The sequence below is a fragment of the Neodiprion virginianus genome, chromosome 3 (genome assembly GCF_021901495.1).
Source record: "Neodiprion virginianus isolate iyNeoVirg1 chromosome 3, iyNeoVirg1.1, whole genome shotgun sequence".
NCBI lineage: Eukaryota > Metazoa > Arthropoda > Insecta > Hymenoptera > Diprionidae > Neodiprion > Neodiprion virginianus.
Genome location: NC_060879.1, coordinates 19,978,450 through 19,996,358, shown reverse-complemented (window position 1 = coordinate 19,996,358; position 17,909 = coordinate 19,978,450). Strand labels below are relative to the sequence as shown.

At 39.1% G+C, this 17,909-nt stretch overlaps 1 protein-coding gene across 7 annotated transcripts in view; it reads left to right on the top strand.

Annotated features, from left to right (window-relative positions):
• The window catches only part of LOC124300455 (limbic system-associated membrane protein-like), a 218,334-nt gene that overhangs the window by 103,988 nt on the left and 96,437 nt on the right, over positions 1-17,909 (top strand). For 2 of the 7 annotated variants that reach the window (XM_046754584.1, XM_046754590.1), the window contains exons 1-2: positions 12,064-12,341; positions 14,559-15,110. In XM_046754584.1, coding sequence (XP_046610540.1) covers positions 15,041-15,110 — 70 coding nt within the window. In that variant the 5' untranslated portion in view covers positions 12,064-12,341; positions 14,559-15,040. Of the gene's footprint in view, positions 1-12,063; positions 12,454-14,558; positions 15,111-17,909 lie in introns of those variants that run through there. The other 5 variants (XM_046754588.1, XM_046754587.1, XM_046754586.1 and 2 more) reach the window with 5 other exon arrangements.

Here is a 17,909-nt window from a genome sequence, read left to right as displayed (position 1 = left end):
AGGATTAGCGGCTACATACGAACCGAGGATTTTTCAACGATCAACGTACCTGTTCCGTAAAGTTTCAATCGATGACGCCCCAATTCTTCCCTGATCGAGATGCGGCTTAGATCGGAAAGCTCTATCCATCAACGAGCGATCGAGTCGCTGATGCGAGTCCGGCATGAGAGGAAAGAATACGAGTCGGATGGTGAACATACTTTTTAGAAAAAAAACACGAATCGATCAAATTTTGCAACGCCATGAAAGTCTTGGATTTGATTACTGAGTCTAATCGAAAACAAACACCGAAAAACAGAGACATTGTCGTCTTTTGTTGGGATCCAGTGAGTCCATTCTGATCAGAGAACATCGGTTCAATTGAATCGGGGATCCGGTGCTAGGTGTTAATTAGTCGCGATGTGCCGTCCAGGGGCTAAACGGCTGTGCAATGGCGAGTGCAACTGGATTAGCCGGCTAGGATGGCGTAATCCCGGTGTTCCGTCTCGACCAATTTCCCCAAATATCCGTGGAGGCTCTACGAAGCGGAGACAACGCGCCCTGACAAGCGTACCGTTGGATCAAAATGGCGAACATCCGGGATGATTTGATTCGGAATTCTCTTCCCTCTAAACGCTTCAACGTTTGGCATTTGTTGTGGAAAAGAAGAAATGATGGTTTACAGTATTTTTCGGTCTCGGACCACGAGAATTGAACACTGTGAAGTGCAGAGCGATTGGTCCTAAAAGGATGTACACATGTGTTGGTGACAGTAAAAACTACTCGTGAAAAGTATGAAAAACAGTTGTATTTAAACTATGTGAATCGTTGCGAGGTTGTTCGTCTTTTATATTTTTTATTTTTTTCTTACATAAAACGGTAAACCTTCTCTTGGTGGAAAATTCATTGGCCAACGAATCTTTTCTGAAAATTTGTTCGGTAAATTTGTTACCGCGATAAAGAACGGGCACTTTGAGGATTGAAAATGAAGTTAGGAAGGGACGAAAGTTTTTTGAAAGTAATAACGTTTGATAAAGAGAAAAAAAAAAAAAAAACGCTAACAAACAATTTCCGGCGAATAATATCCCGAGTTTGGAAATGAGGAAATATCTGCAGCAACCGAGGCGTAAGTTTTTGAGAGGTCACGCGGACGTTTCTTATTATCTCCGTTTTTGATGGAAGCTTTTTTCGTATCCTCGTATCGCTGTTGTTCCACAGAGACGCAGTAGATCTCAGTGCAGTATAAACTTTTTTGTTACCTCTTGTATAACTGCGTGGGCGGCTACATCCGCCAGACGCGCGCAGAAGCACGCTCGGCTGCCTGCCTGGCCCTATAGACGTTTCTTGGGTTTGAATTATTATGATTCCCAGAGACGATTACGACGTCACTTGAAATATCCCAAGAATCAGCTTCACTGCAGGGGTACGAGAAATTCGCCAAGTTAAAATTTACGTCGTTTCTCAGCTGCGGAAAGAACACCGCGATCATTACGTTGTTTTTTCCTGTATGAGTGATGTTAGTCGTTGTTCAACAATGCCGAAGAGCGGGTTGAGAGGAAGCGCTATGATGTAAGGTACGTGGAGCAGGCCAGCAAATACATCCAATAAAATTCATCGATTATCTTCGGAGAATCAAATCCACGTAAAGCTGTACTATGAATTAGAAATTCACTCGTCGAAGCAATTTAAGGCACTTGAAGTAATGTCCACAACCTTAATTTGACGAAGGAATGAGAAATAGAAAAAAAATTCACTTCCCCACGTGACCCACTTAGATGGGTAAGTCAAGTCGGGGCGTTACATACGAGCCACTTGGGAGTCCGTCCTTCGTTGTTAAAAACACATCAGAAAACGAGAATTGCTTGTGTTGTTTCTTTTTTTTTTTATTAATAAACAGTTTGCGAGTGTCGATTTCTATCAAGATTCGACGGGTGATAACTGCTGTCAAAAATTAATGAATACATTAGAAAATGAATGTATGAATATTTTTTACATCGACGTTAAGTTAACGAGTGGGAAGACGATTAACGTCGTTTTCTCCTTCAATTCTAACTGTTTGGATAATTTTTCATGAAGGACCGGAACAATTCTGTTTTCTTTCCGAAAATTTTAACTTTGGATACACAGAGAGGTTCAAATATTTATTTATTCACAGCATACAAATTTCAATTCGTTTCTGGTTCGAAGGATATTTTCAAGTATCCGAGACCCTTTAAATTCATCTTTTTCACTATTCATTGACTTATCGAATGAACGAATGATAGATGAAAAAAATTTGTAACCAGCTATTAAGTTGGTGATAGGAAAGCTTGCAGGCTCGCGAATAGATCTTCAGAGTGACAATTTTCCTGCTTTGACATTTAATTGGCGGATTACCGATTCCTCACAAAATTGGTGTGACAGCTTGTCTTTCTCTCTTCTCGCCAAACCGAAAAATGACACATCAACTCAATTTTTTCGCAGGCTTCAGAGCTTCGAGACAGCCGATTGGTTTGTCGCAGGCCGCAGTTAAGGTACCCCAACTGCGGTATCGCAATTTCGAAAAGCACTCATAAATTTTTTACTCCCCTCGCCAAAAGCGGTGGAAGCAGGAAATTTGATACTCGAGTATTGTACATAATACATATAATAAGAAGATGTGAAAAGGAAGGAGCTTCTCGCCTCCGGCTCTAAGAGCCGCGCAGAGATGTCTACCAGCTATCGTGTTTCCTCTTCATAACGCTTTCCAGTCCCCCCGCCTTCTGTCTTTCTTGCATTTGTCTTCGTTTCTTGCGCCAACTTGCACTTCACACCGTGCTGCGATAAATTTCCGCTGGTTTAAAATTTTACTCATATTCGTCCCCGTTTATACAGCTATTTTTCTTCTTCTTCTTCTTCTTCGTCTTCTCAGTTTCTGCAGAAGCACGAAAGCAATTAAGCAATTGAATCCCGTTTATAACCAATGAAATATGAGTCAACGGATATAGAAACAAAAAAAAAAGCAAACCAGTCATTGGATAAGTGCCCGCTCTATAAATACCCGCTCCGTAAGTGCCCGCTCGTTAAGTACCCGTTCCATAAGTCTCAGCTCGATAAATACCCGCTCCGTAAGTCTCCGTTCGATAAATACTCGCCAGCTAAATATCTAAAAAGTAACTTTTGGAAAATTTTCACTCTGAGATGGAAATTTCAGCTTCAATTCCAATCATTATTCAGTAAGCTAAAGATAAAAGTATCACTTGACAGCTTGTGACAAATTATGGTGTAAAACCGCGACGACTTTATTTTTTATAATACGAGACGTTTCGCCTCACGTCACATCGCATCTTTTATATTCATCGAGACAAATCCACTCGCTGGTAGCGAGATATTTCACATTGATTATACACATTTCCCCAGCGATCATGTTTACTCTTTGTACAAACCGAGAGTTCTTCTTGAAAGTAATCACTTGACAATTCCAACTTGTATAGTTTATAAGCTTAGCCAACTTTGTCAAAATTTTACTCGCATAGTGAGCAATCTCGACGAATTTGTACTTCCTCTAAATGCAAAAAAGTTGGATTTCTAGGGTGTGCAATTCGTCGCAATTGCATGGCGTGACTATGTGACATTCTTCTCAGATTTCAGCACTAATTACTACCAAATCCTCGCAGTTGGAGATTTTTTTGAACATCGTCACTTTTATAATAAAATAAGTACTGCGAACGTGTCCAATAAGCGTATATTTTAAACTGAGAAATCTACCCTGTTGTCGGTGAGGCTTAGAGTTGAGATAAAAATCTGAAAAAATTAGGCAATTGTTGTTGAATTGTTTGAAATTAATTTGGGGGGTATGCTTGAAAAAATTTTTCAAAGCCCCAAGTACGGGACACCCCGGTAATCAACCCCTACCGTGTGAGCAAAATCTTTTAAAACTTATCCACGCCTGTAAACTAGACGAGTTGCAATTGTCGAGCAAGTCCTTTCAAGAAGAACTCTCAGTATGTATGAATGCATCAAAGAGATAAGAATTTATTCACGCGTAGAGGTGATAACTTCGGTTTCGGCTCGCACTTTCGAGGTTCGCCCGTAAATTCTTTTCCCTTTTTTTCATTGCTCTTATTTAGTTTTATTTGAGTTTTTTTCCCCCAAGCCAAGGGGGGCAAAGTATAACACACGCTTACCTCTGCACGTGGGGAAAAAAGCCGGAGGGCATAAACGTGGCGGTGAGGGTGGAAAGTTTACGCGGAGTTCAAGCCGGACTTGTAAGCTGTAATAAGCCTCGTTCTATCCAGCGATTACCAACAAGAGAGCGATAAAGTTATACACCATATACCAGAATTGTCAAAACTTTGTTTACAATTTTTTCTTCTTCGTGTCCTCCTTGTTTATTTTTCTTTTATATTATTACGTTTTTCAGTTTCACTTTTTCCTTGTCACTTTTTATTTATCGTCCAATGCTACGGCGCTTTCTCCGTGGAAACCCGCGCTGTTAAATCCCGGATCCCAACCCGCAATTTCTAATGCAGTCATCCCGTAACCCGCCTCCTCAAATCTGTTCAAACATCTGCGGATGAACAAGTTATTATCCTCGTCCGGCGCGAGTGTCAAAACTTTGTTAATTCGTCTGTGAAAGTTTAAACTTCAATACCAACCCCGAGTCTTCTCCCCTTTCGGGTTACTTCCGGACTACTGTCGATATCGCCTTCTTTATTACGGCGGCCCGAAGTTAAATGGCAGATTTTTGACCACCCGTCATTAAAGATATCTTGGAATACCTTTAAAGTCACAAATTTCATAGCGATTTCCAATTGAACCTTCGTCTTCAAATTTTCAGCACTTCCCGTGATCGGAAAAAATTTAATCACACGTGTCTCTTACGATTATTTGGATTGTGTGAAAGAAAATCTCATCTGTCTGAATATGAAATCCTTTTTTAAGATTCTCATAAACTGACAATTAATAATAATATTATTTTGATATTTTCACCTTCGTAGCTTCAGTCTATTTTCACTCCGGCAATATGTAAGTGGTAAAAATATTCTAAGAGCATAGAAGATACCTGGAACAGTTGTACCGATTCATCGTTAATTACGATCTAATTTTCAATCCAGTCCAAAACTATCGGGATATTTTCGAAAATGCTTACTTTGGCACACGATCAAGTGAGAACGATTCATTTTTTAGTTCTTCTGATCTCGAAACGTAAAAAAACATGTTTTTATAGTAGTTCTTAAGGATATACCCAAACATGAATTTCATCAAATGAAAATCCAAACGCCGACAGATATGATTGTTAAAGTTTCGAAGTCAAACCGAAAATGTCAATGTCAAAAACGAGAATGAAGTTGATCAAACTGTTTTTTTGTTAGCTTACGGTAAGGTCTACAGGGTTGGGTTGAAATTCCGAATTTGAAAAGTTCCGAAAGCGCCAAATTCCGAAGTTTTTGCCAGCGAAATTTGAAGTAAAGAAATCAAACTTTGACGAGACATCAAAGTTTCCAATGATCCGAAACCCGACGCTGAAAATTCCAAAAGTGCAAAAATGAGAAAGTTCAAAATTCTGATGCATCGAAATTCTGAATGATCAAAGTTTATCAGTTGTGTGAATTTTTCCGATTTTCTACATCCACTCGTTGAAAAAACTGCGCTGTGTGAGTATGTTTCAATTTCCGGAATCCTGCTCCATCGAAACTTTATTCTTCGAAATCTTGCATTTCGGAACTTTAAAAAATCGGATTTGCGACCATTTGAAACTTTGCTATTCCGTAAAATTTTGATTTCTTCACTTCGAATTTCCCCACCAAACGATACGGAATTAGACGCTTTCGGAACGTTTAAAAATCGGAACTTCAACCCGAGCCCAGGCCTACAAACCGTGAGATTTTCATATCACATACAGCGCCGTAACATACCGTTAAAATTCCCGTCAGACGGCCCTTTTCTTCCGTGAATTCTGCAACTGCTTGGTCGCAACCGCGTATCGGAAAATATGCTTGCGGGGACATAAAATTATTTATCGAGGCCGAAAGGGGGACGAGCTCGACGTATGCTCGGGGCGAGTGACACGCGCGTGTGCAAGCACTCCAAGTCGGAAGCTGAGTTCCCCCTTATTAGTTTTATTCGATGCCCCCCGGGGGCTTCGAGTCACTCGAGTCGAACCGCGCAGGCGGCGCCTCGGTCAATGGGGATGTAACTGGGTCAGATGGTTCGGGCAATTTGACTAATCTTCGGTCTAATATCGCGTCGAAATGTACGGAACACCGGGGTTATTGGACGCAGTTACCTTAATTGTGAGCGTTAACTTAAGACGCGCTTATAACATGTAAAGCTTTCAGCTTCGAACCGTTTTCCTCGACGCGCGCTTACATTCCGTTGATGGGTTATTAGACGTGTTTTTCAATTGCCCTAATTTAAATTTCATCCACCGAGAACGATTTTCATATCTTACGTAAAATACTTTATTTCCACTTGCGTCGTTTGGATTATTGCTGGAATTATTTCGGATCCACCGATACTTTCATTTTTCGAAATGGTGGTTTTAGAATGCTGTATGAAAAGAATTATTTATGAAATCAATTGAAAAAGAAATTATTCTATTCGTAGTAAACTATCAATATTGACTTTTATGTGTATAAATAAACCAATTGGTGTTCGATATTGATGATTCAACGAAGCACAAGAAACCATACTTTGACTACACTGAGAAAAATTTCATTTGTCATAGTAACTAGAAAAATTCAGTGAAACAGGTATCGTTGAAAAAAACTGTTTCAATATTTTTGGAATTGCGAAAAACAAGGTACGCGTAACCATTTTACGCTATTGTCGATCCTTTTTTGGTCATTGCAACGCAAAATTAGTTTGTTCGGTTTACCCTACTTTTTCAGTTAAACAAGGCTTTAACGTCAATTTATTCTTGCACAAGCAATAAATTTCCGCAACAGTTACAAGAAAATATAGTAACGGTGATCGTAATGAGAAAGAATAGTAACGGATACTAGACTTTCCGGTAACAGCTAGAAAACTAATTTTCATTTTCTACCTAGAACTGTATTTATCGATTATGGTAAAAAATGAAAACAGTCAAGTACTGAGCGGTAACCGGAACTAAAAATTTCTCTCTTCTTCATTCTCAAAAATCAATCGACTCTCAACGTTCGCCTTCAAAAGCCTACATAGATCATCTTTCAGTCTTAATCTCGGTTGAGTCTAGTTACGAAATAGGAAATAAATGCAGGGTCAAGGGCAGCGGTTGATTTTGGAAATCTGATAAAACGCTAATGATGTAATTCAGGGCTCGAAATAATTCGATATATAAAGTGAATTATTACAGCACAGCACAATGTGTGTCGCAGTAAAGAATTATAATTTGTTCGATCGTTACATCGGGCGAAGGAAAGGTAATCAGACGATGGATTTTGACGCAGCTAGAGTTTCTGTTTATTATTTTAATCACAGCCGATATCTCAAAGCTGAAAACAGTTGTTCCATTCACGCAACCCTGATAGGAACTCGTTAGAGCGTAGAATTTGTGCGGACCTTGAGTGCTTATGACCCTCGTGACTTTCGAAAACATATTGTGTCCAAAGGGATTCTAAATTATACAGCTACCCTTCGGACAGACGACTGATGAGGAATTAAAAAGCTGTTCGAATCGTCGCCAACGTTTGTCACGCTACTCGAGCTCACTCGGCGTGTGGTTTTATTTTCGTATATTTGTGAAAAAAAAAAAAATTACAGAGCATGAATTGTGGTCAACTTTTTCTTCTTCGATATTGAAAAAGAAAAATCACAGGATCTTTCATCGCAAACTTTAAGCTCGATGGGAAAACCACACCCATCGAGGGAAGGAGAATTTAAATCTTGTTTGTTGTTTTTTATATATATAAGTATATAATTTTTATTAAAACGTTGTTAATTTGACGGAGCTTCACAAGAGTAAAAACAACTGAAAAAGGAAGATAAAACATTTGAATCGGATAAATTGTCGTACACACCCCTACATGCCCGATACCATGTTCCCATAAATCATTCCCAATTCTCTCCGACATATACATATCTACATTCTTGCGTGAATACTACAGAATGCGTGTACGAATGAAGCAAAAGAGAGAGAGAGAGGGAGGTAATCTCTGAAAAATAGGAGCTGATTTCGGCGCGTTGCTTTGGCCGATAGGAATGAGGTTGGGTAAAATTAACGGGCGTAATTCGGTAGGAATCAGCCGGGCTTCGAGCCCTTCTTTCACGTCCCGTGTAGGCCGGGTGGTTCGGATCGTCTGTCTGGCAATGCAGAGAAGAAGATAACGTCGAGCAGTCTTCCTCCCCCTCCCCCCGAGTTCGTGACAAGAAAACATTCGTTAGGGAAGTCGGTATACCGTAATTGTACATCGTTCTCGGTGTGTGTTTGGGGGTTTGTTAAAAGCTTGGCTAAGCCGTGACGCCGGTTACATCCGCACGAACTTGCCCTGATCGTCCCGTCCCCGAAGCACATTCCTCATCAATTCGTCACGTCATCCAATTAATTATCGCCCCCACGAGCCAACAGCTGCCAATATAATCGTCTAGCCAGGTACTAACAGACACCGGGTAAATCATGCAGGACGGCGGTGCGTCTTGATTTATCGACGATCGAAAATCGGCATGTCAACTTTGTGTCAGCTGAAATACGCGGGATCGAAATTCAAGAGTTAAACTTTTTTTTTTTTTTTTTTTGTGTCTGAATTTATCGAGTTCTGCTCATTTGGCAAATTCGACAAGTGCGGCGGATGTTTTTTTTTTTTTTTTCCTATCTCATTGAATCATCGGAATTGAAAAATAAGACGTGCGAGTCATTGACGTTAGTCGGAGAATTTTAAAACCGGTTACGTGAATAGCGAGATTTAGAATTTGAACAGCCTGTTTTCGGAGGCTTTTTTTCTTTCTTTAACATGTTTTGAAATGATTCTACTTTGAGATATATAGAGCGAATGTGATGTAGTTTTTTCTAATTTGGGAAATGATTTTTGACGATTACCTATAGTGCAAAATTTAAAAAGCTTTCGCCGCCACTAGATAATAGCGTAGCAAAATTTTGTGAAATGAAAGAAAAGATTTCTGAATCATGCCAACCAAGTAGAAAGAAGTCGTCAGTTCAATTATTAGCATTGAAAAGTTGAAGTCAAGTCACGATAAAATATCGTAACGATGATGTAACGTACATAAGTTTGAAAAAGGTGGCAATTCGACTGGTTGAAAAAGTCTAAATTCCGACAAGTAGCACGAAATTCGTGCCGTAAGATTTTAAACTATTCAGAAATTATAATCGTAATAAAAATATACCTCAAACCGTTCCTAAACAATAATACTGTTCCATTATATGAAATAATTTGGTTCGCTTTGACTAGAAAATACGTTATTTGACCGAAAAAAATTACTGTCATCAGTTACAATGAAGTTTTCCATAATTTCATCAGATTGAAATAAGTTGAAATTTATTGACTTTGTGCGATCAATAATTCCTACAATAGTGCCAAAGAGGTGACATTACATAAAACAAAATTATATGAAATGATTTTGAAAAATTAACAAAATTTTGATTCATCGCAAAAATTTGTTTACAAAAGAAGAGAATTATTTTTTTGCGTCAAGCGTGACTGTAGCTAGTGAAATATGATACTAATGGGCAATTCCGTGATACCCAGACCAACGTCCGACCGTCAACATTTCTGATTTTGTTTAATAAAATTTTCTGTAATTGTCCTAACTCTGAAACAGTGCCCTGAATTTTTTCAGATTTTTTATTCAACTGCTCAATTATTCAATAATATTCCAATTAATTTTGAAAAAGACCTTTTTAGTATTCTCAAAAAGTCGTCAAAAAGTGTATTTTTTACTCCAAACATTTCGAGACCGTGCCCATGATGGGTCAATTTTTTCGATTTTATGTAGTGTTTAGAAAGATGGCAAAAAGATATGGATCATCGACGTGGGATCCGCGAATTAGTGATGAGAACGAGTGTGAATGAAACGAAAGTGATGTTGAGATGGAGAGAGATGATGAATACCGATAATTGAGATTTTTATTGGTTTCGATGAGGCGATACAAACCGTATCGCAAGAGAACGTTTAGTCGAGGAAATAAAGCAATGGACTGTCGATTTTTTGAGCAGTAAGACGGATTTTAATGCGGTTTTTTGCATTCGCTTCGTGAGAGCGCCTACAAACTTTGTGAACTAAATTGATTAATTAATTTTTTGAACATGCATTATGGCATTAATAATATGCATTTTGCAAGTGCACTTCCAAGAGACACTAAATAAAAAATTTGCTACTCGGGGGTTTTTGGGGTCGCTGAACACGAATATCGCCACGGCAACCGTCTTCGAGGTACCTGGTGCCCAGGGTGGACAGTATCAACGTCTTCTCCTAGAGTTTTGGCGAAAATTGTGATCGAATTTGTGATTGAATTAAGGACAATATACTTTAATTGAGGTAAAAATGATAATACTCAAGATAATTCCAGAAAAAGACGTTGAAACGTTCACCCTGGGCACCACGTACCTCGGAGACGGTTGCCGTATCGATATTCGTATTCAGTGACCCCAAAAACCCCCAAGCAACGAGTTTCGACAAATTCGATCACAATTTTCGCCAAAACTCTAGGAGAAGACGTTGAAACGTTCACCCTGGGCACCAGGTACCTCGGAGACGGTTGCCGTGGCGATATTCGTGTTCAGCGACCCCAAAAACCCCCGAGTAGCAAATTTTTTATTTAGTGTCTCTTGGAAGTGGACTTGCAAAATGCATATTATTAATGCCATAATGCATGTTCAAAAAATTAATTAATCAATTTAGTTCACAAAGTTTGTAGGCGCTCTTACGAATCGAATGCAAAAAACCGCATTAAAATCCGTCTTACTGCTCAAAAAATCGACAGTTGGGCCGTTTTTAGTGCTTTATTTCCTCGACTAGTTACAGAGAGTGATGATTTTACAGAGCGAGAGAACACATAGATTATACACATACATGATTTCGAGATAGTAAACAATACATGAGATACAGCTGATGGGTTTTGAGTCGCGACACGGGCAAGCGGCGAGATTCGACGCAGAGACGGCAAGTAAACATTGCACGCGAGTGTGCGTACATGTGCGAGGACGATTCTGAGTGTCGCGAGACACACATTTAACTATTCGATACCTTGCCGAAACATGTAGCACTTTCAATTTTTTTAGTCAGCTAAAATACTGTTTGATCGGCCTGAAAAATTCCCATAAAAATCCTGAAACTTCTATTTCTCACTTGAAATATTTTTAGATCGGTTCGTAAATGGAGTGACTTACATTTATATATTTTTTTTTTTTTTTTTCGGCACATTCGACTTTTTTTTTGTATCAACAACACAATGAAACCGGTCTAGAAATTTTTTAAGTGACAGCCAGAAGTTTTGAGAATTTTTTGAAAATTTTCAAACCGTCCAAACATTGTTTCAGTCGATCAAAAAGATTACATGTGCTAAAAAAAAATTTTATAAATCGATCCATCATGAGCCTGGTCTTGGAATGTTTGGAAAAGGAAATACAGTTTTTGAGAATTTTAAAGAAGGTCCTTTTCAATCTTATCGCTCTTAGTATTTATAAATATTGCCCAGTTGACCGAAAAAATCTGAAAATATTCATGGTACTGTTTCAGAGTCGGGACAGTTGCTAAAACAATTGAAGAAAATCAAAAATTTCAAGAATCAGGCATTGGTTGGGTTGGAATGGAATACCCCCGTACAAGCAATTTCCAAAAAGTTGTCACTAAAGCCAAACCGAAGCGCCACTATAACCAATAAAATTCAATCATCATCTCGCATCGCGCATAACGGCCAAAACGCAGCTAGTAGTAAAAGTCGGCACGCAGTCAGCCGCCGGTCTCGCAGTTCAGGTCGGTTTGAAAAGTGTGTCCCGATACGCCGGGCGCATCGGGGATGAAGATGGGTTGTTTTTCCCCCCGATTCGTTAAGGGCTTGTCGTTCGAGTCACACGGGGGGTGGAGGTGGAACGACGATGTAGCCGATCCGAGGGCGCTCTGGCGGTAGATTTTCGAACCAAACGAGGAACACCGAGCAGAAACCCTCAGTTGCGGAGAAACCGCCACGCGATATCGTCGTCTCGTGTCTCTCCCCCGAACGGGACGCGTCGATTAATTCGCGAGGATCGCGGGGCGCCAAATTTCATCCCCGATGTGTTTAACAACGAAGCGTCAAAGCCACCGAGGAGCTTTCGCTGCATCGTTCGAGTATCGCGGGGTAACAGCTCGACGTGAATATTCGACAACCACACCGTGTGACCGTGATTTATCTATTTTGTTCATTATTCTGTGTGGTTTTTCAATTGTGGATACGATTGCCGTTTGATGTTCGTAAGAATGCTTTGGTATGTGTGCAAGAAGGTTCGATGTATATCAAACGACGAAACGACGATTCGCAAAAGCGCGGCTGCCAAACTGATTGTGTGAGAAAGAAGTCTGAAGTTGAATCATCTAAATGTACGATCACGGACGGCGAAATGAATATTTATTTGTGGCGCTTCGAGATTTGTTGGTACCTGATAAAAATTTGAGTTCATTCAAATAATCCAACTAGACATTTTGCTAGATCAACGGATCTTGAGTCGAGACAAATAAATATTCATTCCGCCGACCGTGACCGCACATTTAGTTAATTGACCGAATTTTTTATCTCAGTGTACTTACGATTTCACCCTCCGGAGTATTCTGGGTCTATTTGAAGTTCGGGTTTGAGTTTTAATCGACGTGTAATCGAGAATTCGCTTACCACTAATTGTAAGGAAAGAACCCGAAGTGTACCTCACTGATTTTATTAATTTTTTAGCACTTAAAATCCCCAAAGTTTACTCGGTTTTCAAATATTTTTCTACGACGAAGTAAAATTTTTTGATAAATCTAATTGAACACTATTCACTTTCAACACACGATAATTATCGCAGTGTCTTTATGTTCAGGGTTGTTTTCCTCATATTTTAAGTGGTAAACTTTCAGGGTGGTTTCTGTCTCTGAAACGAGCGAAATTAAATGGAAACACACGTATATGTTTACTGGTATTTGATGTTACGTACATTGTCACGGAGTAAAGAAAATCTGTGAACTACACTTCGGATACGTTTCTTGTTGTAAACCAATTGATACCGTTGGGTTGGATGAAATTTTTACACCACACGCTGGCGAAAGACTTCTTTCGTAATCTTATTGTCATTCCCATATCTTTTCAATAATTTCCAAGCGTGTATCAAGCCCCGATGATGCATTAAAGCGTGAGAAAAAAGAATCGGATAAACGTCGCGACAAGATTTTGAAAACAAAGTCCTCCCGCTGACAGTATTTTTTCACGTCTTGTTACACCCTCGGATAATTAGCAGTCATTAGCAGAAACTCGGCTACGGGATTCTAGGGGATGATGAAGGTGGGCACAATGGGCCGCCGGGAAATTATCGGCTGATCCATACTGAGCCGGATGTAAACAACCTTGACCAATATCCGCCGTAACCATTTTCTTACCAATTTGAAAAATTTCACTTGCGTAAGCTCATCGCGGCTCGAGTTTCCCTGGAAACACGACAATTGAAAATCTGCTGGCGTGGCAGCCGCGTCGATTATGTAAATATAATTCATTACGGGAAAATGGGGCTCGGTAATTAGGCAACAACCTCGTTTTTATTTTATTTTATTTTATTTTTGCTTCCTTTTAGTTCAAGTTAATTGAACGACGCGTTTCATTACTCTTGAAAATGTGGAAAATTACCAGAGCTTTAAATTTTCTCCGTATCGATCTCGGACTTACGTATTAATAGGTTATTTCGCCGAATTCGCGGCCGAGTAATCTTGATCGTTATTTGGATGACGAAATTTCTCGATAACTATCGACGGGAAGTCTATTGATGGCGGTTATACCCTGCGTGCAAATCGTACTAGGTTCATGATCGATCTAGTTAAGGGCTAAATTATTCATCAATTCATTTGCCATCGCGCTTGTATAACACACTTCTGAATCTATTTGCCATCGCCACGGGGTGATTAAAGATTTACTAGCGAGCATGTGTGTGCCTTGAACTTCGATGTATCGTCACAATGCTCGAGAAGCTCGAAGTTCGGGGAATTGCTTAACCGAAATAAATTTCGGGACGACTCGCGGCAAGAAACAAGAGTATTTTATTCCCGATGAGCTTTTCATCGACAGTCGCGCACGTCAAATGTCCCGGATCAAATATTGAAATACCGCCAAGAGCGAGAGAGGCTCTTGAAATGTGCCGATAAAGTTTTTACCTAACGGCATGAATTTGACGCCCCGCGTTCTCCTGAAGGGATGAAACATTAAATTTCAAGGCTTACGTTGAACCCGTTGATTGAATCGATTACATACGTGGATGAAAAGTGTTCATCCCAGTGCCGAAAGGAGAACCTGATGAATAATTCACCCGTTCAAATATATGAATTCAAGTTCAATTTCACCCTTGATTATTATTCACGGGGGTTGGGAAAATTCACCCGGAGGGAAATGTTGACCGTGAAATAGATCCTCTCGAATTTAATTGGCATCGAGAATCTAAGCAAACTGTTTCACCCTTCTGTTCCAGAATCGCATATCGAACGAACGGACGAGGCAACAGTGATGCAGATATCAGTGACACGAGTGAAAAAATGCCCGGTGATTATCGCATCTCTGTTATTCGTGGATCGGATCACCCTGTGAAGTGCGCCGTTAAATGCGAGAAAACCGAGCGTTGAAACTCTTCCCGTTTCTGGTTAAAGGTGTGATAAGTTCCGGTGTGGAAAAGTGACACAGGATTGTGAACGACATCAGTGACTGTGACTGTGACTGATCAGCCTCGATCAAATGCATCCTTCGCGCCTGGTCGGAGCGCAGTTTCAAATCGAAGAAAAGCTTCGTCCGGTTTAACCGCAAGCTGCAACTGCTGCCGCTGCTGCTGTCGGGAAGCAGCAATTGTGACAGTGATACCTAGTGACAGTGATGTGGGTGCCAGAGCTTTTGCCCTCGAGTGCTGCAGGTGAAAGGAAGTCCGGTTAGTCGGGAAGGAATACCGGAAGTCGCTGCAGGATGAAGGCCGTTCCGCACTTTTGGCTCCACGCTTTCTGGCCTCTGCTGGCGCTGCTTTCTCGTCAGTCTGGTTCGTAACTTTGCATTTTCCATTTTTTTTTTTTCTTTTTTTGTTCATCAATTGTAAGTTCACGGAAGCCGTAATTCCTATGCGTGTAGATCAGGGTGTTCAAACCAAAAACCAAAAAAAAGTATTCTTCAAACACGCATCGATATTTATGGTAAATTATTTCAAATAGAATACTTCATTGTCGGCCAAATATGAGCTTTTAATATTGATATTTGTAAGTGCTTATTTCATTTTCTCCATTTTCCATTTAAATAACATGTAAACAAAAATTGCAAAATTTTAGAATTCTTTTTTACCTCGTAAACGCTTGACTTATAAACTATCCAAGTACAGATTGTTACAGGAAATTTTACGTACTGTAAAAAAGTACTGACAGAATTTTACTAACCATAATCGATTGAGATATATTCGCCTATACACATTGAGTCGTTTTGTATATCTCCTAATCGGTTGGTGTAAGTATTTTTTTATAGAGCGTGAAATTTCCTGCAGCAGTCTGTATCTAGATAGTTTGTAAGTCAAGCCGTATGCGAGAAAAAAATATTCAGAAGGTTTTACTTTTTATTTATGGAAAATGGGAAAAAACAAAATAGGCACCTCCAAAGAGCTCGTATTTGACTAACAATGATATATTCTATTTGAGATTCTCTACCGAAATTTTTATGAGCGTTATATAATGATTTGTCAAACGGATACTCAATGTACAACCATCTCGTAATGAAATGAATAAAGTTTATCGACTTTTGGCCAAGCGACACCCTTGAGCATATTTCCAGCATCAGAAACTTATTGTTGATGTTCTTCTAACGTTGATTAGTGTTCGAGAGAATTGGAAATAACAAAAATAAGCTTTTAAGCACGTCGGGGATGTTGTTCGATTTGTGATTCGTTACAAGAAGAGTTCACTGAAATTTGTTCAAGAATAACCGAAACGTTGATTTGTTTTTTTTTTTTTGTTTATAATAATGGACGTCGCGTAAGAAAAAAAATTTCTTAATCAGGATGGTCAGTATGATTAACATACAAATTGCACTACCATTTCTGACATAGTTTCAGTGAGCTTTTATGAAACAAAATCTCGAGCGCTTCTTTCACGTGAAGTACAATTAAAAACAAAGCAAATTTGGTTACAGAATTCAGTTCAGCTGTCAATATCTTTAAAAAAAAATGAAGTTTGTCTTTGATTTCTTTAGTGACTGAATCTTTTTGTCATTTTAATTGTGATGCATAAATAAATGAACGTGTCGACGGAGCCAGAATAAAAGACAATTTTTTTATAAAATTGTAGTCAAGGGGAATTTTCGCTATTAGAAATAGTCATACCATGAAGCGTGATTTCTCTATATTCATAAAAATATATCAGCCTTTTAGTTCGCAATTCTTCTTCCACATCAAGAAAGTATTATTGTCCGATTAAATTCGACATTTATTTTCGTCAGCATCTTCTTCTTTTCTATTTCATGGATTTTCTCGCGTCTACGTGACTTAGTCAGCTTGTCCGCTGGTGTCAGACTTCCGATTACTTATTGCAGTCTCGTCTTCATCAATTCGATTGAGGATTACAACCGAGGGTGAAAAAAAAATATCGATTCTTCGGATCTGTTTTACTATTTACAACGTGAGAAGATTAACAATTGCCGTAGCATTTATTCCGTCTTCCGTGAATTTTCGTAACGTATTCTTTTATCCACTGTGATTGTGAACACGGATAATTGGAAGATCAAACGTAGAATCACCGTAAAATTCACTTTATTTCGCGACAAAGGTAAAATAAAACCATAAATTTGAAACACGGTGTCCATTACGAGAATATCGCTTTTACCGCATAAGAATTCTCTTTCAATATTCTCTCTAAAATTCTGTATCCTTCTTTTTCTGTTAAGATAAAATCTTATCCGACAGTAGATACCCAAGGTACATTATTTTTTATTTCATTTTCTTTCATTCCAAGTTCGCCTGAAAGATTCTCTCGTTAAGAGAAGCTTTTTCCAATCGTCAAGGTACGCAACGCTGCGCAATTTTCTCTCGCACACGAAACTTTCCACACCCTTAATATTGTGCGTATATATCCTAAGCTTCGCAATATGTTCCGAACGTATTATTACGAATACGAAATAAGCGCGTGAGCCGATGTGTACGACCAACAAAGAGATTGAATCGAGAGTAACTCGCGAGTGCTTTAATTGTCCCTTCAACTGTGCTGTTATTGTGAACATTTGTTATCGGAGAGGCGAGACATGGAGAAGAAAAAAAAAAAAAACGATGAAAATATCACCATCTCTGCTTCGCAATATTTTATCTCTCTTTTTTATTTTTTCTCTTTCTACATTTTTGGGGCGCAAGGTTGAAATTCTGAATTTGAAAAGTTCCGAAAGCGCACGATTCCGAATTGTTTGGTGGCGAAACTTGAAGTAAAGACATCAAACTTTGACAAAACAACAAAGTTTCGAATGTTCGGAAACCCAATGGCTCAAAGTTCTGAAATACAAAGTTTCGAAAATAATATTTCGATACAGTCAAATTCCAAGTATTAAAATATACTCACAGAGCGTAGTTTACTTAACGAGTGGGTGGAAGAAATCAGAAAGTCGGAATAACCGGAATTCTGAACATAAAATATCGAAAATCAAAAACAAAGAAGGAACGAAGCGGTGAAATTTCACCGAATCAGAAATTCACAGAATGATTGAAACTTTGATTTGTCGGAGTTACGCCCTTTCGGCATTTTGTCCTTTCGAAACTTTGAGTTTCGGTTTTCGAAATATTCCAAATTTTGATATTTATTCAAAGTTTGATTTC